The following is a 23,124-nucleotide window of genomic DNA, read 5'->3' on the forward strand; positions in this document are numbered from 1 at the left end:
GAGATTTAGTTTGCATGGCCGACAGTCAATTTGTCAATAATCACTGACTGCTGACCATGCATTCGCACGAGCTGTCTGGCAGAGACGAGTTGCTAACACCGCCTCTGCCAGACCACAAACACAACAACAATAAAGTATTTACAATACAGTAAATCACCTGTGTTTCATATCCTCCACAGTGCATTTCCCTAATTATGTGTAGGGCTCTCTTCTGCCCTGCCAGACCTCCAATGAACACAATATCACTTATTCATTTGGTATCTTTTTAAAAGATTGGTTACAACAAATCCGTTTGAGCTACCGACTGAGTGTTGCTTAGCAACAACATTCTGTGTTTTGAATCATAAGTTGGCAAGTAAATTCGTATTTAAACAATTCTGGTACATGCACTAGATGCAGGAAACAAATGACATTTTTAAGGTGTGTTTTTGTCAAGCACAAATCTAATACAAATTAAATAGATGTCATTCAACATTATCAAGCAATATCATTAAAGTGGTTTGATGTTTTGATCAGCGCTGGGCTTCATTAGAATGGGCAACCTGTAATGCAGAGTACAAAGGACTGAATATTGAATGTGAATTGTCCTTCACTCTTCTTGTCTGCACGGTGATGTAACACAATAGTCAAAATTATCTCTCTAATTTGTAAAAAAAATATTTATTTATGAAATTCTTCTTTAAGCAGCATGTTCTGTTTGCAGTGCACTGTAAATAAACTGTAATTTAAAAATAAAATAAATATGAACTATTTACTGTGTAATGCATCAGTTCAGGGAGTTGTTATTGAACTATTTACTATGTAATGTATCAGTTCAGGGAGTTGTTATTGAAGAACCTTTCACACATTGGGTTCTATAGGATTGTCTTAGCAGAAACAGATCTAGCAGGAAAAAAGCATGTTCATGAACTAATACTGTATTGTTTGAATTGACTGTGGTGACTGTGTAGGCTATATATATAGACACTGACTACCAGCTCCAAATCATAAACTACAATCACACGGAAACTGGGAATTCTAACATGCAGTCTGCAGGTGACAAAAGAAGACTGGGTGTTTATTCTAGTTTCAGTAAGGTTGACAAAAGTATTGTAGTGATTTAAGTTGTCATATCTCAGCCAACAGGAACGCATGTTTATGCCTTTATGCAGTATGCGCCTCAGGAGGGTTTTTAATTTGTAATAGTTTCTATTTGTTAATGTTTTTCAAGGAACAATGAGAACCCAGTTATGATTTACATAGAAAGACTGATGAAGCAGTAGTATAGTTAGGAAAACTTTACATATTCTGTTTACAAAGTTTAGCTCAAAGATTTTCCTGAAATATGCAGTCCTCATTAGACTGTCAAGCTTGAGAAATAAATGTGCATCAATCCCAATTTAAAGGATTGGAAAAAACAATGTAGCAAGCTGACCGACAAAATAACTCAGTAGAGACTATTAGCTCTGTTTTAATCCACCAGGAGGCACTTTAATTGAGGCAGTTATCTGTCCTGTAACTACTTTACAGTACTGATATCCCTACACTTGATTCAACATGCCTGGGGTGAGATATGACAGACAACCTTAAAACCAAGTCGAGCAGAATAATAGAAATTGGGTCAGATTTGTTTCATTTTGGACCAGTGCAAGGTACCCCCTGCCCTTCCAAAAAATGACTATGACCTGCTACTAAAACCCACAATGCATAGTACCCGGTGCATTGTGATGACCTGCGGTCCCATGAATTTGCATTCATTGCAGACAAGGAGATTTTTCAAATTTTACTTGCTTACTCTATTTTATATATATATATATATATATATATATATATATATATATATATAAATAATCTATATATCTATATCTATATATATATATATATCTATATCTATATATATATATATATATATATATATATATATATATATATATATATATATAATCACACCCTGAAGTGCCTTATTTCGCTTAGAATGGGTTAACTAACTAAATTGAAAAAAAGTTAAAGTATTTTTTTAATATCCTTTCTCCTAAAACTGAGCTAAGGAAAAATAGTTCCATATAACAAAAAATAAATAATAATAATTAATTAAAAAAAAAAAAAAAAAAACGATTTATAGATGTTGAATTGAACATTGCCATTGAAAGTTTTTCGGGTATCTTGTAATTCTTGGTTTGTTCATTACATTTTAAAGTAAAATATTACTGACCATGTTCATCATGACGCAGCACAAATGAGTCTGCCTTTAAATCACGCAGGCCCTTCCTCACAACACCTGCAACAGTATCAGGTGACAGTGATGTTTTTTATGTTTATTTTAAATTAATTTTTATAATATAAATCGTCCTTTGTTACCCGGTGTAGTGAGGGATACCAGATTTGTGCTACAGCTTCACAGTGGCGAGAAAGATGTTACTTGCATGGAATACCCGGTTACTTATCAAACTGACTTTGCAGTTTACGGCTGGACAACGTGGAAAACTACTGGGCCCGTGTCACGAAGACGGGGGCAGTGGCAACAAAACATCCATTTAACCACAAAAGTCTCTTAAGAGTCATCCACATCTTTTTTATAAAGCTGAAAGTGTAAGATATATATTTTTAAAACTTTATTTTCAGAATGGGATATGGAAAACGCTGTAGTTGAGGGAGATGCAGCAGAGTGATCAGAATGGGGCAGCAGTGTGGCGTAGTGGTTAGGGCTCTGGACTCTTGACCGGAGGGTTGTGGGTTCAATCCCTGGTATGGTACACTGCTGCTGTACCCTTGAGCAAGGTACTTTACCTAGATTGCTCCAGTAAAAACCCAACTGTATAAATGGATAATTGTATGTAAAAATAATGTGATATCTTGTAACAATTGTAAGTCGCCCTGGATAAGGGCGTCTGCTAAGAAATAAAAATAATAATAATAATGGCAAGTTTTGAATTGATTTGAATACTTTTGCTTTTTTCACTATTTTAACTAATCATTGGTGTCTGACCAAAAGATTAACATCTACATAAATCTTGTCAGTCATGTTTATTCCAATATGTCTGCCATTTTTTGTTCAAAATTCTATCAGTGATTTGTCCCTTTTTGAAAAGAAGTGCCAACCCATGATGATCTGCTGTAATAGCCAATCAGGATAGAGTATTTATAGATAACATTTTATATATAAATACTACTGAATTTTCACGAAGGATTGTAAGAAACTACAAAGAAGTTGTGTGTTCAAATGATGTACATGCTTATAACATCCCACACCTTTAATCCTAACCTTAACTCTAGCTCATTTTCTCTATGATTTGACCTCGGAGTGGATTTAATCATAGAAAACGGCATGACTTTATGGCCCATGTTCATTTCTTGTTCTATGAGGTATTTACTGATCCTTTCAGATGTAGTCAGACATGTACCCAGGTTACAATACACATGGATTAAGCAAATAATGCAAGGGTCAGAGGGAATCATTGCTAGCCATTTTAGGGTAAAGTTTTTGGTTTTCAGAGTAATAATCTTCTCATTAATGACATAATGTAAAAAAAAATAAAAATTAGAGAATAAGGAAAGAAAACATGCTGTTATGAATTTGAATCTACCAAAAAGCTAAAACAGGAGACCTCTAATGCAGTGCACAATGTAGTTCTACAACCATTTATTACATATTTTTATTCATTCTGTTTTGACTGTATAATTCCTACGTAATTGTGTAGAGAAAAAAGCAATTAGGTTACAGAAATTAAATATAGTTTCGCCAGAAGGAGCAGAGGCTTTGATGCAGCCCACAGTATGAAGCTTTGTCAAAGTGGATGGCAATTACAGAGAGACTGTTCAATCAACGTTGTTGCGCAAAAGCCTTCAATCATTAAGGTATCAAGGACTGACAGATCTATAAAACAAACACTTATACTATATCTAGAATGGAATGTCAATCATGACTCTTTTGTAGCAGCTTTTAAACAGTAACAAGTAACAAAAAATAAAACATTGGGATAAAGATAGCTGATGTTTTTAACATTAAATATAACTGTAAATAACACGAATCATCGTTGTTATTTGGTAATTATTAAAATCAGCTATAAGAATTGTGATGCCTTAATTACAGTTTAATCTGGGTATATGTTAGGGTATAACCTTTCGAGTTGTTCCTTATTTGTTTCATACATTTACATAATTGTTCCCCTTGTCAGAGAATTGCGAACACAAGAAATGTCTGAACCAGTATCTATTATTTTGAAACTATATGCGGAACGTTATTCTGCCTGACTGCTGGGTTTTAAGGTTGTCTGCCTTCTTTCATCCCAAGCATGAGTAATCCGGTGTAGGAAGATTTATCACCTTGTAGTCCCAAGTGATACCATGAATGATCTGCCAATGTGTAAGGTGGTGATATCTTATCCCTCTTGGATTATCAGTATGCAGGATCCCATGCCACTAACAGCTTGTTTCAAGATCTGTACTGGTCCCACAGCAAAGAGAAGGTCAGCTGTCTCAATACAGTATCACCTGTTTATTTGGTTGTTTGCTCTGCTTTTCCAAACTAATTTCTCAGATGATGGGACTGCCTATGTGTGTCCTGGACTATATCAGGACAGTCAGCTCTTGTTCTATCAGAGAACCCATGCCAGCTCTTCCACCCTCTGACAAGCAGGGCATTTCAGTATTCAGTTATAAATCACTTTCTTTAACAAGATTCAATTTAGACCAAACAAGCCATTTATACTACATTTGTCCATTTTTCTTTTTTCAGTCATGGGTAACCAACTTTGCATTCCAGTTTCAATCAAAATTATAAATGAAAAGGTCAAGTTGAAAAGAGAACATTACAATCAATTTTCTTTTGTTTTATTCCTCAAACCTAAGGTTGCATCTAGTAGCTTCTGTTATTCTTTTTCAAGTGATTCTCATTATTTTGTTTATTTAGCAGACACCTTTATCTAAGGTGACTTACAGAGACTAGGATATGTGAACTATGCATCATCTGCAGAATCATTTATGATTTCTATTACATAAGAGTAGATGTTAAAACTTCATGCTGACTTGAACTCGGCTCTTGCCAAGATAAGCACCAACTAAGACGCAGCTTTACAGTAAACTAATGTGATCCATCTGCGTCTCCATCCATTTGTGTTTCTTTACATCTGATGATGTAGATATCCTTCTGACTGGTGTTGATGGCTGAAGTGTAATGCTGGCTCCAGGGATCAGCTTATTTTGCCTCCCCAGCACATCAGCACACACAACGGCTGTGATGCTGGCTCTGGGGATCAACCACAGTGCGGTCTCCCCAGCGCGTCAGCATGACAACCGTCTGGATTGAGCTGAGTAGGGTACATCACTGGGGTCTTCAAGTGGGCACCTTCCATCCTTTGTGTTTCATCGACTAGCCCACAACACCTCAAGAGAGCTCGACAGTGATTCTGGCGTCCCAGCATCACCCCCCTCCGTCCCCCACTCAACTCAGCCCAGCGTACTTACCTGTACATCACCGTTGCTTTCTTTCTATTGTGCTTGACATCCCCAGCCAGAATCTTTCCGTCTCAACCACAGCCAGTTGCTGCTCCTCTCTGCTGCTTCAGGTAAGTTCTTCACTATGCAACCCACCTCCACTGGGTAAACCCGGACTCTCAATCTGAGCTGTTCCGCTTCAGCAGCTAGTTGAATGTACTGCAGTTTCTTCCTCTCATACGCCTCATCCACAGCATCCTCCCATTGCACTGTTAACTCTACCCGGTAAACAAGGCATGCTGATTCAGACCACAAGACAATATCTGGTTGAAGGTTAGTGGTGGAAATCTCAGGTGGAAAAATAAGCCATTGACCAACATCTGCCAGCATTTTCCAGTATCTAGCAGCTTCCAGTTGTCCTGGGCAAGGCTTGGTTTAAACTCCTTTTCTTGGTGGTTGCTCTCCTGGACGGAGGAATGTTGTCTTTTGTGTTTAATGCTTTGATGGAACTGGTGGCAACTTATTGGTCATGTTACGCTTGTCTTCCAATGCTAAGGCCAAACATCGCAGCACCTGATCATGGCGCCAAGTAAACCGTCCTTGGCTAGGACTCACCTTTCGTCCTGTTAAAATGTGCCTTAATGTTGCAGGTGATGAACAAAAAGGACATTAGGGATCCTCTCCTACCCAGAGGTTTAGGTTCTGTGGTGATGGGAGAACATAATATGTTGACCTGATGAGGAAACTGATCCTGCTCTGATTCATTGTCCATAGGTCTTGCCAGCCAATCTTGCGTAGTTCCATACTCTCCCTTTTTTTATTTTATTTCTTAGCAGATGCCCTTATCCAGGGCGACTTACAATTGCTACAAGATATCAGATTATTTTTACATACAAATACCCATTTATACAGTTGGGTTTTTACTGGAGCAATCTAGGTGAAGTACCTTGCTCAAGGGTACAGCAGCAGTGTCCTCCACTGGGGATTGAACCCATAACCCTTCGGTCAAGAGTCCAGAGCCCTAACCACTACTCCACACCACTACTCTCATCCATTCTCCCTGCTTGGCCTGGGAAACGGCCTTTACACACCTCATCCTCTCTTCCTGCTTTTGCACCTTGTTGACTACCAGCTTCCTCCGTTGAGCTGGTGCTGCCTTGTGCCATGTAGGAGGAGCTGAACTGAGACCAAGACCCCCTCTTCCATGCTGAACTTGTCCCATGATATCATCAATTCGAAAGGCAGCCTTTGCATCTTCCACGGCTTTCTTTGTAGCCCATATTCTTCCAGTTTTCAACACAGGTGCTGCCTCCCTTACGCATTTGTCATGTGACTCTACTAATGTCATTTCCAGTTGGACCTTGGCACGCTTAAACTCCACGGCTAGAGCGGAGACTGGTAGCTGCAGTATTCCTTTACCATAAAGTCCCACTCTGCTGAGGCAGTGTGGAACTCCCAACCATTTCCTGATGTATGAACTGATTAAAGCTTCCAGCTTCTCTACTGTTGTCAAAGAAACCTCGTACACAGTCAGTGGGCACAGGAACCTTGGCAGTAGACCAAACTGAAAGCACCAGAGTTTCAGTTTGCCCGGTAAAGCGCTGCTGTCTATGCTCTTCAACCCTTCTACTGCATGTTTTCTAACTTCTCCCACACAAACTGTGTCCTTTAGATCCCCTTCGAACCATCTCCCAAGACTTTTCACTGGCTTCTCAGACACTGTTGCTATTGCCTCACCATTAATGTAAAACCTTTTATCTACTACTTTACCTTTAAGTATAGAGATGCTCCTTGATTTAGTGGGCTTGAATTGCATTCGTGCCCATTCAATGTTATTAATGAATTTGTCCAATAACCAATTAGTGCAGGCTACTGTTGTAGTCATGGTTGTCATGTCATCCATGTACTGTATGCTCTAATTGGTGGTAGTCACACTCCAGAAGCCAAGCGCTCTCCTCCCACTACCCATTTTGATGCCCTAATAATTACTTCCATTGCCATGGTAAAAGCCAGTGGAGAAATGGTGCATCCTGCCATTATTCCAGCTTCTAGGCATTACCATGTAGTGCTGAATTCTGAAGTTGAAAAACAAAATGGCAAATCTCCAAAGTAGGCTTTCACTAAATTTGTTATTGTCATCAGTACACTGAAAGAATCAAAAGCTGCCCAAAGAAGTTCATGTGGCACTGAACTATATGCATTAGCCAAATCCAGGAATGTCACATGGAGCTCCTTCCTCTCCTTTTTAGCTGATTGAATTTGTTGCCAGATCATGCTCTAAGCATCCTGGGAAACCTGGAATGCCCGCTTTTTGCATTGAAGTGTCAATGAAGCAGTTCTTTAATAGGTAAGTTGACAATCTCTGAGCAATAATGCAGAAGAAAATCTTGCCTTCTACGTTTAATAGGGAAATAGGGAGAAACTGACTGATGCTTGTAGAATCTTTTCTTTTGGTATAAAAACTCCACCTGAAGCACTCTTGTACACTCTGTACGGAACTCCATTAGGCCCTGGAGATGATGACGCCCTTGCTTTTTTCACAGCTTGCTCTACTTCTTTCCACTTAGGTGCACAGTCTTCCATTTGGTATTCTGGTGGATTGATAGGTGGGATGTCTGACGGAATTGACATAGGCTGCTGCCTTTTTGAATCTGTATGTGTTTCCTCCAAATATCTCTCCAGCTCAAACTTAGATGATTTTAGTGTGCCATTTTTCTCACTGGACATTAACTTCTTTACAAATTTGAATGGATCTTTATAAAAGTTAGTTCTCGCACGCTCCTTCTTTTTGTAGCATTTCCGTAGGCGCTCAGCTCTGCGCAATGTTGCAAGCTTATCTTTTATAAGAGATTGAGTCCCTCCTTCTGACTTTTGTTCTGCTCTTCTCCATTGCTTCCTCAGCTGTCTCCTTTCTCTAACTAAGCACTCAATCTCCTTCTGCCGTCTAGACTTTCCAGGAATAGTTTGCACTTTTTCCTTCCTTTTTTCAACTCCAAACCTCTCGCTTTCATATGCGTAGATGATGTCCCCAAATTTATCCAGCTTCTTTTCAACTGTTCCACTTAACCTTTCCAATGCAAAGCAGAGATCTGTGTTTACTGTGTCCCACGCAGTTTTCTCACAAGCTCTTGGCCATTTAACTCCAGGCTTGTGCCCGTTGAGGTTCTTTTCTCTCTTACTCTGGTTCGTCTGACCAGGTTCACAAGGGTAATTAGGTTCATCACTAGTTGTATCCAACCGCAGACACAAACCTGGAGTTAAATAAATCAGTCCTTTCATTATTTTTAAATAAACCTCAGAAAAAAAGTACTGGCTGATCAAAAACATACTCAGAACTATTCTCTAAAGGCTTCATGCAAATGCATCCTTTTAAGTACTGTAGAGACAGAGCACAGTTGGTTCACATGTGAATACAGTTCAAAGAAAATATCCCATGATGTAACATACCCAGCTAGATGTAGTTTCTTGTAAGTAGGTTTGGAAATCAATCGGTGCTGTTATTTTTAGCACCGAACAATTGTTCCCCTCTCCAATTATCCCCTTGTCACATGCTTGAAAAGGGCACTATAGAAGATTCAGAGCAAGCATGGCAACAAACATAAATGTTAAGTCAATGACTGAAACACACAACGACTTTACAGGCATTTCACCAATCTGAAAACTCTTACAGAGCAGCTTCTGCATGCACACTTAAACATTATGTTCCATTCGGTTTATGATTTTCTAAGCAGACCTCCATCAAGATAAACTATTTACAACTTAGAGTTTTGATAGCAGTGTTGCAAACTCAGAAAGAAGTATAGGGTAACTGCTTTTTATACTTATTCTAGAGTACAGCAGCACAATATGTATGTATGTATGTATGTACATGAATTAACTATTGAAAGGTAACAATGGCACTGACTACAGCTTCTTCTCATAGGGCTGGCAGCCTGTTCTGGGTCTCTCTCAAGCAGTCACTACCAATTGTGCCAAATGATGTAGTGGTTTTGTGATCTAGTCAAATATATACTGGGGGAAAGATTGAGGCCATTAAACTTATTTAACTTTTGACCTGAGCCAGACTGGGATCCACAACTCTAGAAGGGAAATGCACATTAGCAGATCAAAAAATCCATGACTTACTCCTTATTTCATTGCTGAAACATTTACATTAACTAAAAGATTGATGACAAAAAGGACACCAACTAAACATAGTGTACAACAAGTGTTTCAGTCACTTGTGTTCAATAGCATTTTACATTTTAAAGAAGATTTGAAACAATATAAATTCCACAGCATGTAATAAATGAATTTGCTGAACTGGTCTCCTAAATCTATCGTAAATGAAATAAGGCCAATCATACACATTTGAATTACTTAGTGAGTCTTTGGCAGCACAAGCTTGCTAAAAGTAATTCAGCATTACAAAATAGAGACACTGCTCAAATATAATGAAAAACACAATTATTGTGTAGTTACTTAATATTAAAATACTTCTACCTGGGGTTGTGTGTTCTAGCAGATGGATAAGTTATAGCATTGCTTAGTGTGTATAGATATGCCTGCATAAGTTAGCAAGTATTTTAATAAATTACAAGACATACTTGCACAGCAGCTTTAATATACTGTAACACATCGGTGCCTAATAATCACAAAGAGTCATTATTGGTTACTGTTATATATTAACATATCAAAGTTATTGGTTTTATAAACATTGTAATTCTGTCTGAAAAGCTATTTTAACAAAAAAAAAATCCCTACTTAGCTGTAGGTCGTTTACAAGCTTATTTGGAAATTTGCAAACTGATTTAATTATTTCAATGCATTTCTAGTTCAGTCTAAAAAAATATATAATTATTCTTCATAATACAAAAAGCCAGTAGGTCCCTCAGCATATTAACCAAATCCGTATACTGTATGTCATATGCTTCATAGATTTGGAGTTAGTTTACTTTTTGATTGTACTTTCTGAAGTTGTTTATGCACATAAATACATCAACAAAATGTTAAATATTTTGTGAAACTGGTGGTTTCCCACCAAAGAGGTCCTTGAATGCATATTATCATGGGGACTTATAATACCATCTGCCCACATATGAGTGATGCCCCTCTATTACTGTTGAGTCACATAGGCAAAGTGTGGGGGAGTCAAGTACTGCTCTTGTTAGTACTGTGCATGGTCTGTTGCTATTAGATGTAGAAATTACATCTGTGCAGTGAATGATAAATTGAGCATATTAGTCATTGTGCTTAATAATAATAATAATAATAATAATAATAATAATAATAATAATAATAATAATAATAATAATAAATGTACTGTATGTTTTCTAATATAAACAAATAGTAAGGTGGTACAATCTGTAACTTTACTTTGTAAAAAGTAGGTTTTGGAGATTTGAGTGGTAACAATGTATAATTTCTACTATTTCTGGTCAATAAGTCAGGTAGGTAACTGGCTTCTGGTATTGCTAAAATGTACTTAGTTGGTATATCTGCAGCACTACTTGTATTTCAAAACACGCTCACATTAGTGGCCTTCAAGTGCAGGCCAGAAGGCCAGACCTGCCTCTGAGTTTGTTTCCAAGACAGAAAACAAATGCAAAAAAAGATACGTTATGCATAGTGATTATCAACTGACAAACATACACACTATTATAGCGTTGGTTTCTGATATGCCTTTTTCGACTTTCTAAAGGGGGGAGCTTTACAACATAGTTCAACAGTTGAGACCAGGTTTTTCCAGTAACCATTTCACAATGTTACTTACTGTCATTCATAAACAACGGGGTTTTTTTTTTATATGTATACATCTACGTGTAAAACAAAACATATAGCCATGTCCATGGTGCTGAAACGCAGTGAATAATACAGCAGATGGCGGCATTAGACATATTAAACAAATTCAACTCCTTACTGCAATAATTCACAATTTCCCCCCTCCCCAGTTTGTAATATAAACACGGACACTATATATATATATATATATATATATATATATATATATATATATATATATATATATATATATATATATATTATTTTACTTCCAACAACTACTTTCTAACCTTGACCACAAGTAATTTGCGTCTTTATTCCGGACATTACTTTTCATGGAGTCAGAGCTACACCCAGCAAAACAAAAGACTGGCCTGTTCTATCTACTTTTGTCATGTTCCCTGTATTGGTAGCTTGCTAAATATTTTAATGTACTCACCATATTTACTTCTGAGACCATATCAATGCTGGCGATGTCAATGCTCATTCCAACATCTAAAGGGGGACCTTCAAATTAAGAATACAGTACATGTTTCAGCTGTATATGATTAACTTTTCAATCTTGCATGCTGGTGATTTTAATATATTAGTAAACATGCTTTTGAACATTGACTGCCTGATGTCTGGTGAAGCAATAGTAACAGTTACAAACGAACAGAAGTCTATTGAATAAATAAATTACCTCCAAAATCAGGCCTTAAGCGAATGTCATATCCTTTCAGCAATTTGTCCACGGTTTCTTTCACAAATGACATGTTGCTGGGCTCATTAACGCTAAAGGGAAGAAACGTGGATTTTATTCAGAACTGCACTAAACTGTACACTGTGAGACAGTGAAATACATGATGAAAAGATTATAGATCCGAATGATCTCACCTGTGTGCACAGCAGACCATGGCCACCATCATGGGAAAAGATAAAATCCCGAAACATCCTCGGTCTTGAACTCTCCGCATTCCTAACTTTGATTAACGAAATGTCTTTGAGCGAAGATTCAATGAATGCAACTTAGTCCTAGGCAGTACAATAATTCCAACAGGAGAAACGCATGCGCGTAGCTTTCCCAACATCAAAACACTGTTTGTTTGGAAACAGTTTCCCTTGCAAAATACTAAAAAGATCTCAGACTTACAAGTGTTTTTTTTTTGTTATCCCGGCGATCGCAGGTATGCTGTTTTAATTGAATGAATGTGCTATTCAGTCCTGATTCCCTCGTTTGAGCAGAAACAGCACCACTGTTCAGATTTGCATCAAGCAGGTCCCCTTTTGTTGTATAAGGTAGCCGATCATGAGGCATAGAGGCATTCAACGCAGATTCCCATCCACCTTTAATCATTCAGTCTGTAGGACATCCTGAAAAACAGTCACGTTTAGGAATCTGCTGGGTTCAGAGTGTTATCTGGAAGCTTACAAATCCTTATCATACATTACATTCACGTCACGAGTTAGTAATCAAATTCATAATTTTTTAGGGTCGATTTTTTCTTTCTTTCTTTCTTTCTTTTTTTTTTTTAAATCGCAATGCGTAAAAAAACGATTGGAACAAGTTAAACTATCCTTTCACGGCAACCCCCACCCCCACCCCCAACTACAAAGCAGATAAACCTTTTCAAAACGTGAACTAATCAGGTTAAGAGGGCCAGCCATAAATGCGGTATTGAAATTACGAGTTGGATTTTGATGCTACAGTATGCTTGACTAATAATAGGAGTACAGAATAACAATAAACGTATATACAGCATAATCAAGCCACATTCATCAGTCGAGAGGATGTATTACAACACCAAACTCTTAGGTGGTTATTTTCAAAACATGGTAAGTGAAATTTGAGTAAAATTACTCAATTTTACTAATTCCACAAGTATAAATATGTTGGTTCTTTCAGTAGGTGATCTTGTGCAAGCATTCAAAATCCTAAAAGGTATAGACAATGTCGACCCAGGGGACTTTTTTGACCTGAAAAAAGAAACAAGAACCACGGGTCACAAATGGAGATTAGATAAAGCGGCATTCAGAACAGAAAATAGGAGGCACTTTTTTTACACAGAGAATTGTGGGAGTCTGGAACCAACTCCCCAGTAATGTTGTTGAAGCCGACACCCTGGGATCCCTCAAGAAGCTGCTTGATGAGATTCTGGGATCAATAAGCTACTAACAACCAAACGAGCAAGATGGGCCAAATGGCCTCCTCTCGTTTGTGAACTTTCTTATTTTCTTATGTTCTTAAACATGCGCAAAACTTGATTTTAATTTTTAGATCTAGTGCTTTATTAGCAGAGATTTAGTTATCGAGCTTTGAAAACAACCCCTACTGTGTAGTAGTTAAACTAATGACTGCTGTTTGAGTTGCCAATCCAAATTCACAAGCGCTTATTATTTTCAAGTTCAAGTTCTATTGGCTTGTCCATGTTCCTGAAACGTTTTGATTAGTAATCCTAATGGTGACCAGTAAGGGAAGTTGTAGGCCTAATATTTGTTGTCCTTCTTGTTCCTCTAGTCTTTGAAACTTATAAACAGTTATCCTGATATCTAGAACCAGTGAACACTGAGTGTTTGCAAAGATTGGATTACACCTCCATCCCTTTAATAAAACCGAATGAAACTTAAGCATTTGAAAACATAGTTTTTATACATACTCTATTAGGTAAAAAAAAAAATGAAAACAAAACAGAACATTAACAGGATATTATAATTACATGTAATTGTACAGTCAAGAGCATATCTTACATTTCTGGGTCCTATTTACGAAAGGATTTAAGGAATGCTTAACAAAATATTAATTAAACATTCTTTCAAGTTTTTAGAATATGAATATGGCGCTAGAAAAGAAATAAACCATTGAAGTCTCTCAGTGCATCAAAGACACGGTTTAGCACGGACTGCTGTGAAACCCTCAGCTGTATTGTTGCTACTGTTCACAGGAATCACAGCTGTTGGGATTTCCAATTGTATAAAGAAATTAACTTCAGTAGACAGACATTTTGACAAATGGCTTTTTCAATTGCTGTAGTAATATATATAAAAGTACCGTTTATTGCTCTTTTATGAACCCCTAAAAACAAAAAAAAAACACAACCCGAACAGCTGCGCTGTATGCCCTAATATAGCCCAACCGGACTCAGTCATTGGTCAACTAATTAGCATGCTAGCCCCCCAATCCCCAACTAACTATACTCCCACCCAATCCCAGCTGTACACAGTCAGCACCCACGCACCAATCATACCTTACAAATATACTACACAATACAAGGCATCTAACTATGTGTTTATCCCTCGCTCCCCCCCCCCCCCCCCCTTCAGTGCGCATCAGTCTTAGCCACCCCACTGCTACATTGCCCCCCTCTTGCTGCTTACCACCCTCGGAAAGCTCAATCTCTGCCCCGGAAGCGGAGGGGTGGCTGAACCGTGCGGCGGGGTCTTTGGTTTGGGTCAGAGGCGAGACGGCCGGGTTGGGGGGATGGTTGTCCCCTCGGGGAAGTAGAGGCTCGCAGCCGGCAGTGGAATGCTGCCGCAGGGGCTGCTGTTGTGGAATGAAGGGGTTCCTGTCCCGGTTGGCCGGATTCCTGGGGTGCGCTTGATACCTGGTCTCCCCTGTAGGGGGCGAGACGGTTCCGGTGCAGGACCAGACAGCGTCCTGTGAGGTGTATTTGGACCCGGTACACCACCTAGCCTAGCTGCTCCAGGATCCGGCAGGGCCCCACCCAGGGGCTGTCCAACTTGGGGCAACGGCCCTTCTTCCTTTTGGGTCCATAGACCCAAACAAGCTCCCCCACTTGGAAGTGTCGCCCCTTCTCCCGGACGTCATCATTTCTCTTCTGTCGAAAGACGGCAGCCAGCAGATGATCCCGGGAAAACCGGTGAGCAGCATTGGGCGTTGGGCATACTCTGGTCCAGGAGGGAGAGCTGCGGCGTCAGGAGGGCAGCCGAACACAAGCTCGGACGGTGTTTGGAGCTCCCGTCCAAGGAGCAGTAGTGCAGGAGTGCAACCTGTTGATTCCTGCACTGCCATGCGGGACGCCAACATGATAAAAGGCAGCTGGAGGTCCCAGTCTCGTTGATGCTGGCTGGTAGCGATGGCAAGCTGCGCTGAGAGGGTCCTATTTAAGCGCTCCACAAGGCCATCACTCTGGGGGTGGAGAGGGGTGGTGCGGGTTTTCTTTATCCCTAGGCGACGGCACATCTCCGCAAAGATCCGGGATTCGAAGTTTCAGCCCTGATCTGAATGGAGCTCCTGAGGGACCCTGAACCTTGAGGAGAAGCCTTCAATAAGAGCCTCTGCTACCATGCTTGCCTCTTGATCCGGTAGTGTGTAGGCTTCTGGCCATTTCGAAAAATAATCCATCGCCACCAGCACATACTTATTGCCCTTGTCAGACACAGGTAGTGGCCCAAGAATGACCACTCCCACTCGTTGCATTGGGCCGCACACTGGACATTGCTGCAGGGGGGCACGGGACTGCCCCGGAGGACCCTTGCGGACAGCACACTGGTCGCACCTGCGGCAATGGTCTTCGACATCCCTCCGACATTGGCTCCAGTAGTAACTCTGCTGCAGGTGTTGCATGGTCTTGTTCACTCCAAAGTGCCCCACCCCAGGGGTCCCATGGACAGCCCGCAGGATCTCCGACTGGAGGGCTTCAGGAAGCACAAGCTGCCACCTTGTCTCTGCTGATGCTGGTGTGACCCAGCATCTCTGCAGCACTCCTTCCCGAAGTGCCACACTGTCCCATTGTGACCAGAGGCCCTTGGTGACTTCAGAATAAGCAGCCACATCCTCCCAGACCAGCCATCGGTTTTCCGCCAGCCACTGAAGACCGGTGCTAGATTCTGGTCTCCCTCCTGCTGCGCTCGCCTCTCTGATGCAGGCACAACACGGATCTCCCCGCACTCCCTTGCCTGTCCAACACCCTCTGCTCGGGCTTTCCAGTGGTAGGGCCTTCTGCGGTAATGGTAGTCCACACAAAACCGTGTCTCTCCATTCTTCTTAGGAACGAGGACAATTGGAGAGGCCCATGGGCTGTCCGATGGTTCTATGATGTTAGCCTCTCTCATCTCCCGGATAATCTCCTCAGCTACTCCTTATTTGGCAAGTGGAAGTTGGCAGGGGCGCTGCCTAATCGGTGAGGACTCATCAGTGTTAACCCTTAGCGGTCCATTTATTCAGCGCGTCTCAGTGGCGTCAGGTCCAATTCACACACGCAGTTTATTTTAGACGTATTTAAAAGTATTTTTTTCACAGTAAAACAGGTTTAAATGGCACTGCATATCAACAGGACACTCAGTACTGCATCTCCAGCCCCCCCCCTTGTTCGCTGTATTTTTCACATACCTCTTCATAGTAGTGCATACCGATAAATCATCTCCTGATCACTCGTTTTATCACCAAACTCCTCAATAATGCGATCCAAGTAATTATTTTATTACTATAACATCTAAAAAAAGCTCTGCAAATGTCTGTGATATTTTTTGAGTGCTGGATGCAGAAGCAGCTATCTTGTTTGTTTATGTCCATGTTATCTATGTGTTGCCGGGGCTATCTGTATTCATGAGATACGCCCCCTTTTTTTCGGCTTCTCTCGGCTCATATCGGTCTCACTCGGCCATTGAATGGTTTTCACGTCTTTTTCCGGAGAAAAAACAACTAGAGACCTGTTTTCTACGTCTTTTTGATGATGTTGGACATGGACCTAGGACTGCAAAGGGTTAATGGAATGCTGGATAACATGGGTGCAGCTGGTTTCTTCAGACTTGGTGGCAAAGCAGTTGGGGTACTTGGCCAGCAGCGCCCCCAACTGGTCCTTCTGCTCCGGGCTAAGCCCCTCGCAGCTACGGCGCCAGACTGCTTCCACTGCCGTCTTTGTCTCAGGCGGGGTGGCAGATTGCTGCTTCATGCTGGTCTTCTGGGACGTAGCTAGGGCAGGCGTAGGCTTTGGAGGAGGGCCGTTGTTTGTGGTAACGGCGGCCTGGGAGTGCTGTGGGGTTGGGGACAACCCTCCCAGTGTAGAGCAGGAGACACAATGGGGTAGCTCCTGGTGATGAACTGGCCACGGCTGTAGAGAGGGTTGGCGGCTGGGGTCATCCGGTGGTAGCAGGCGTGAGGTCCCTGCAGGCGGGCAGTTCTGGCAGGAGGCTGGCAAAGGCAAGGCTGATGTGCCCTGTGAGCTGGGGGGCTCTGGAGGAAGGACTTCAGCAGCAGCTGACATCGGCTGCTGGGCCGTCTGCACACAGGACGCCACCCCCCCCGGGACAGTGCCAGGCCATGCTCGGCAGAGGTGGTGATGTGCCCATGGCGGAGGTCAAGGGAGATGCTGGTCCTCCTAAGGAAATCCAACCCAAGGATACAGCAGTCTTGCACTGTGGCGAGCCAAACTTCATGCCGAAAGGTCCATCCGGCATATGTGACTTGCAGTTGGCCCCTGCCTTCCATGGGGGCTCGCTCTCCCATGACCGTTTTTAACTGGACCGGAGTCGGTCAGACTCGGTCTCTCCAGTCTCCTACGGATTGGTGAAGGACATCAGGACGAACGACAGTGATGGAGGAGCCGGTGTCAATGAGAGCTGTGCAGGGCCCCCCCTCAATGAGGACAGGAGCACGCAGGAAGGAACTGTCACCAGTGCGGCCCACAACGCAAGGCTGGCTTGGGTGGAATTCGGCTGCGGCTGGGTTCAACTGCTGGGCCCATGTTTTCTCCTCTACACGGACCCGTTCCCGTTTTCTGACAGTTCCGTCATCCCTTTTTCCGGGGGCTTTCGTTGGCGACAGTCAGCGATGAGGTGCCCAGGCTGTCCGCACCTCCAGCAGATTCACTCTCTCACTCGTCGAGGGTTGGTAGTAGCCGCTCTCACTTTATAAGTGAACTCTGGTTCGCTGTCACTGCCTTCAGTGTCTCTCCACGTGTGCTCCACCGATCGGATTGGCTTGGAAGTAAGATGGCATGGTAGTGGCTCTTCGTCCAGTAACACCTCTTCAATGGACTGGGCACATGCAGGGGCTCTTTTAGTGTGCTGGGCCTCTTCAGGCGGACCTGGTGACACAGCTCTGGGGGCTGTAGGCTGCGGAGGAAGGTGTCTAAAGTGATCCTCTGGCTAAAGCTGGTGAGCTCATCATGGTATGCTTTGCGGGAGAGGCGAGCGATGTCAGCGGCCAGGGCTCCTAGTTTTTCGCCTCTAGCTCTGCATCTACTGCGAAGTTGATCCTGTAGGTGGTACGGTGATTTGCTGTCTCCGAAGTGGCACTTCAGAGCATCAACCAGGGCAGGGTAATTCACTTTCTCTTCTGGCCCGAGGTCCAGCAATACCTCTGCTGCAGTGCCTTCCAGTGACTGAGACAGGCAGGAAGCCTTCTTTCGCTGGGATCAGGCATAATCTTCAGCCACTAACTCACCGTTGTTCCATGCACAGGGGCAGGTGGTTGGGGAAGCAAGACAGGTTGTGGACCATCCCCCTCCATCTGTAACTGCAGCCTGGATTCCCTTCCTCCTTGCAGGGGGCGTGTCTCGTTGCTGTATGTCCTCTCTCTCTCTCTCTCTCTCTCTCACTGCGTTCTGCAGTGCCTGATCTCTCTCTGCATGACGTAATGGTCGTTGTCAAGTCGATTTCCCCGCTCTGTGCTTCCTCGTAGACCTCCTCTTCTTGCTCCTTCTTTCTCCACCGGAGATTCTGTTCAATCCACTGCATCTTCTCTTCGCCCCTCCAGATCTCTTTAATTATTGGCATTGACTTCAGCCAAGCCATAGCCCACTCTCTGCTTCCGACGGGCGCTCCAAGCTGAGGCGACAATTCCCCCGGGCGGGTTCCCTCTGTCTCTGTTGGATCTATTTCCCGATCCCTCTTGTCTGATCTGACACCAATGTAGCACCGAGCATGCTGTGGGTTCCAAATGGGAGGTTAGTTCAGCGGTGGTGACAGTGAAATAATGATACAGAGAATGTTTGAGGTTGAAAGGCACTTAAAAGTACCATTTATTGCTCTTTCATGAACCCCTAAAAACAAAAAAAAAACAACCCGAACAGCGGCGCTGTTTGCTCTAATATAGGCCAACCGGACTCGGTCATTGGTCAACTAAGGTTTCCCCTAATTAGCATGCTAGCCCTCTGTGCCAGGATGGCTTGCAGTGGTGAGGTGTGGTGACGTCACGGACCAGGAAGTAACTGAACCAAAACAATGAATGGGCTGGTGAAACTGAACGCAACGGCGTTCAGCTGATTTTTATTAACTAAATAAACAAAACAAAAGATTTAAACAAAACAAAACAGAAACCAAAGGGCACGAGAGCCAAACGAATAAACAAATACTGTTTAGCAGTCGTTTTTAAATGTAGTTATTTCTCCTCGCTCTCTCTCTCTCTCCGCTCCCCGTACTCTCCTCTGTACACTCAACCCCGCAGCACGGACAGCTGCAGGTTCTTATACTCTGGCTGAGGGGCTAACTAGCTGTTAATTATCTTATTACCCCTCGGCCACAGTCTGCACGCGTTTGGTAAGGATGCGTGACTGTCAGCTAGTTAAATAATCAGTAGCTGATCAGTCACGCATCCTCACGGGGTTTTTAAATTATAAACAATAACAAAAGACGCAGCGCTTTTATCCGCGCCGCAAACAAAAATACAAATAATAATAAATAGGGGCGGGACACTCCGCCACACCCTCCAATCCCCAACTAACTATACTCCCACCCAATCCCAGCTGTACACAGTCGGCACCCACGCATCAATCATACCTTACTAATATACTACACAATACAAGGCATCTAATTATGTGTTTATCCCTCGCTCCCTCTCTCCCCTCCGCCTTCAGTCCGCGTCAGTCTTTGATAGCCGCCCCACCACTACAATATACATATATATATATATAATATACTTTAATGTTAATGGAATTCTGATATTAGCAACTGCACGCTGCTTAATGACAACTTTATTACTAGCTGCCAGTGTTACAGAGCGCACTTGCATGATTTATGCGCATACTTCATGCAGCTTTTATAACACACTGACACAACTGCGTATTTCTGATGGACTGAGGCAGAGTCGTGGTTTTGAAACTGGCTACGAAGCTGCACGCAAAATTGAGAATGATTTACAGTGGGAGGTGGTACATTGTAAAAAGCAAACAACGTTGTACAATTTCTTATTTTAAAATTGTGTTCTTTAGAATTGATTGTAAGTAGAACACATTTTTATGTTTGCTTTACTCATTGTAAGGACAATTGTAGGACATCGTTGTGTAGTACTATTTATGCCTACTCCCTTTTTGTTTTGCACACGTGTGAAGTAAACAGTTCTATGTTTGGGTATTTCGTGTTTCTCATGTTAGTTTTTAACACTAACATTTAAAACACATGTATTTCCGTGCCATATTTGTACAGCTACAGTATATATCGTTCCATATAAATACACTTGAAAACGGGGGCTTTTCGTTTATTGGCAACTTTCGCTTAATGACAACTGTTTGCTGGGAACACAGGTTGTTAATAAGTGGCATATATATATATATATATATATATATATATATATATATATATACAGACATGCTCAAATTTGTTGGTACCCTTACAGCTCATTGAAATAATGCTTCATTCCTCCTGAAAAGTGATGAAATTAAAAGCTATTTTATCATGTATACTTGCATGCCTTTGGTATGTCATAGAATAAAGCAAAGAAGCTGTGAAAAGAGATGAATTATTGCTTATTCTACAAAGATATTCTAAAATGGCCTGGACACATTTGTTGGTACCCCTTAGAAAAGATAATAAATAATTGGATTATAGTGATATTTCAAACTAATTAGTTTCTTTAATTAGTATCACACATGTCTCCAATCTTGTAATCAGTCATTCAGCCTATTTAAATGGAGAAAAGTAGTCACTGTGCTGTTTGGTATCATTGTGTGCACCACACTGAACATGGACCAGAGAAAGCAAAGGAGAGAGATGTCTGAGGAGATCAGAAAGAAAATAATAGACAAGCATGGTAAAAGTAAAGGTTACAAGACCATCTCCAAGCAGCTTGATGTTCCTGTGACAACAGTTGCAAATATTATCAAGAAGTTTAAGGTCCATGGAACTGTAGCCAGCCTCCCTGGGCGCGGCCGCAAGAGGAAAACCGACCCCAGAGTGAACAGAAGGATAGTGCGAATGGTAGAAAAAGAACCAAGGATAACTGCCAAAGAGATACAAGCTGAACTCCAAGGTGAAGGTACGTCAGTTTCTGATCGCACCATCCGTCGCTTTTTGAATGAAAGTGGGCTCCATGGAAGAAGACCCAGGAGGACTCCACTTTTGACAGAAAAACATAAAAAAGCCAGACTGGAATTTGCTAAAATGCATATTGACAAGCCACAATCCTTCTGGGAGAATGTCCTTTGGACAGATGAGTCAAAAGTGGAGCTTTTTGGCAAGTCACATCAGCTCTATGTTCACAGACAAAAAAATGAAGCTTTCAAAGAAAAGAACACCATACCTACAGTGAAACATGGAGGAGGCTCGGTTATGTTTTGGGGCTGCTTTGCTGCGCCTGGCACAAGGTGCCTTGAATCTGTGCAGGGCACAATGAAATCTCAAGACTATCAAGGCATTCTGGAGCGAAACGTACTGCCCAGTGTCAGAAAGCTCTGTCAGTCGCAGGTCATGGGTCCTCCATCAGGATAATGACCCAAAACACACAGCTAAAAGCACCCAAGAATGGATAAGAACAAAACATTGGACTATTCTGAAGTGGCCTTCTATGAGTCCTGATCTGAATCCTATCGAACATCTATGGAAAGAGCTGAAACTTGCAGTCTGGAGAAGGCACCCATCAAACCTGAGACAGCTGGAGCAGTTTGCTCAGGAAGAGTGGGCCAAACTACCTGTTAACAGGTGCAGAAGTCTCATTGAGAGCTACAGAAAATGTTTGATTGCAGTGATTGCCTCTAAAGGTTGTGCAACAAAATATTAGGTTAGCGGTCCCATCATTTTTGTCCATGCCATTTTCATTTGTTTTCTTATTTACAATATTATGTTGAATAAAAAATCAAAAGCAAAGTCTGATTTCTATTAAATATGGAATAAACAATGGTGGATGCCAATTACTTTTGTCAGTTTCAAGTTATTTCAGAGAAAATTGTGCATTCTTCGTTTTTTGTTGAGGGGTACCAACAAATTTGAGCACGTCTGTGTATATATATATATATATATATATATATATATATATATATTGTAGCGTGCATGGGGGGAGGCAACAGCAGGACTGGTAGTAATCACACACGAAGACATAAGCCCGATATATGCTCCTTACAGAGGAGCCGGCTCTTTTGTACAGCGGTAAATGTGGCGATCTTGGTTAACGCAAGCAGGCGCATCACATGGCGAGGCAATCCACACACAGGCGGAGGGTGGGCGCGAACCCGAGACCTCTCGCAGTAGAGCATAGCGCCGATACCACTGTACAAAACAGCCAGCTCCTTTGCAAAGAGCGTATATCAGGCTTATGTCCCTGTGTGTGATTAGGTCACCTACCAGCCCTGCTGCTGCCTAACCCCATGCACGCTACACTCTCCCCTGCTAGCCTCAAGTCCTCCCCGGACTAGCCCACCAGGCTACAGTCTGATGAGTGCGTGCCAAGGTGCCTGCATCCCACTCTGACACCAATGTGGCGATCTTGGTTAATGCATGCAGGCACATCATACAGGGCGAGGCAATCCACACACAGGCAGAGGGCGCCTGTGGATTGCCTCGCCCTGTGTGATGCACCTGCCTGCATTAACTGAGATCACCACTATATATATCATACTGTTGAAGCACATGATTTCCAAAATAGGAGCCTGCCCCTTTTCTTCATTCACAGAGAACTATAGCATTATAGTGTGAGCTTCTCCCCATTGAGCCTAATCTGTCCTTGGGCGAGGGAGTAGTCCAGTTTCCATTTCTTCATTCTTGGCCTCAATTTTTAAAAATAGGTTTTATTTATATTAAATT

At 42.0% G+C, this 23,124-nt stretch overlaps 1 protein-coding gene across 1 annotated transcript in view; it reads right to left on the minus strand.

Moving 5' to 3' along the window:
* LOC117408712 (gamma-aminobutyric acid receptor subunit beta-1) overlaps positions 1 to 12,551 on the minus strand; it is a 100,270-nt gene extending 87,719 nt beyond the window's left edge. Inside the window, exons 1-3 of the mRNA XM_034013957.3 lie at positions 12,049 to 12,551; positions 11,855 to 11,946; positions 11,612 to 11,679 (exon numbers count right to left, since the gene is read on the minus strand). Of these exons, the coding sequence (XP_033869848.2) occupies positions 11,612 to 11,679; positions 11,855 to 11,946; positions 12,049 to 12,128 (240 nt within the window). The 5' untranslated portion in view covers positions 12,129 to 12,551. The remainder of the gene's footprint in view (positions 1 to 11,611; positions 11,680 to 11,854; positions 11,947 to 12,048) is intronic.
* Positions 12,552 to 23,124: the final 10,573 nt, after the last annotated feature.

This window comes from Acipenser ruthenus, chromosome 2 (genome assembly GCF_902713425.1).
Source record: "Acipenser ruthenus chromosome 2, fAciRut3.2 maternal haplotype, whole genome shotgun sequence".
Taxonomy (NCBI): Eukaryota; Metazoa; Chordata; class Actinopteri; order Acipenseriformes; family Acipenseridae; genus Acipenser; species Acipenser ruthenus.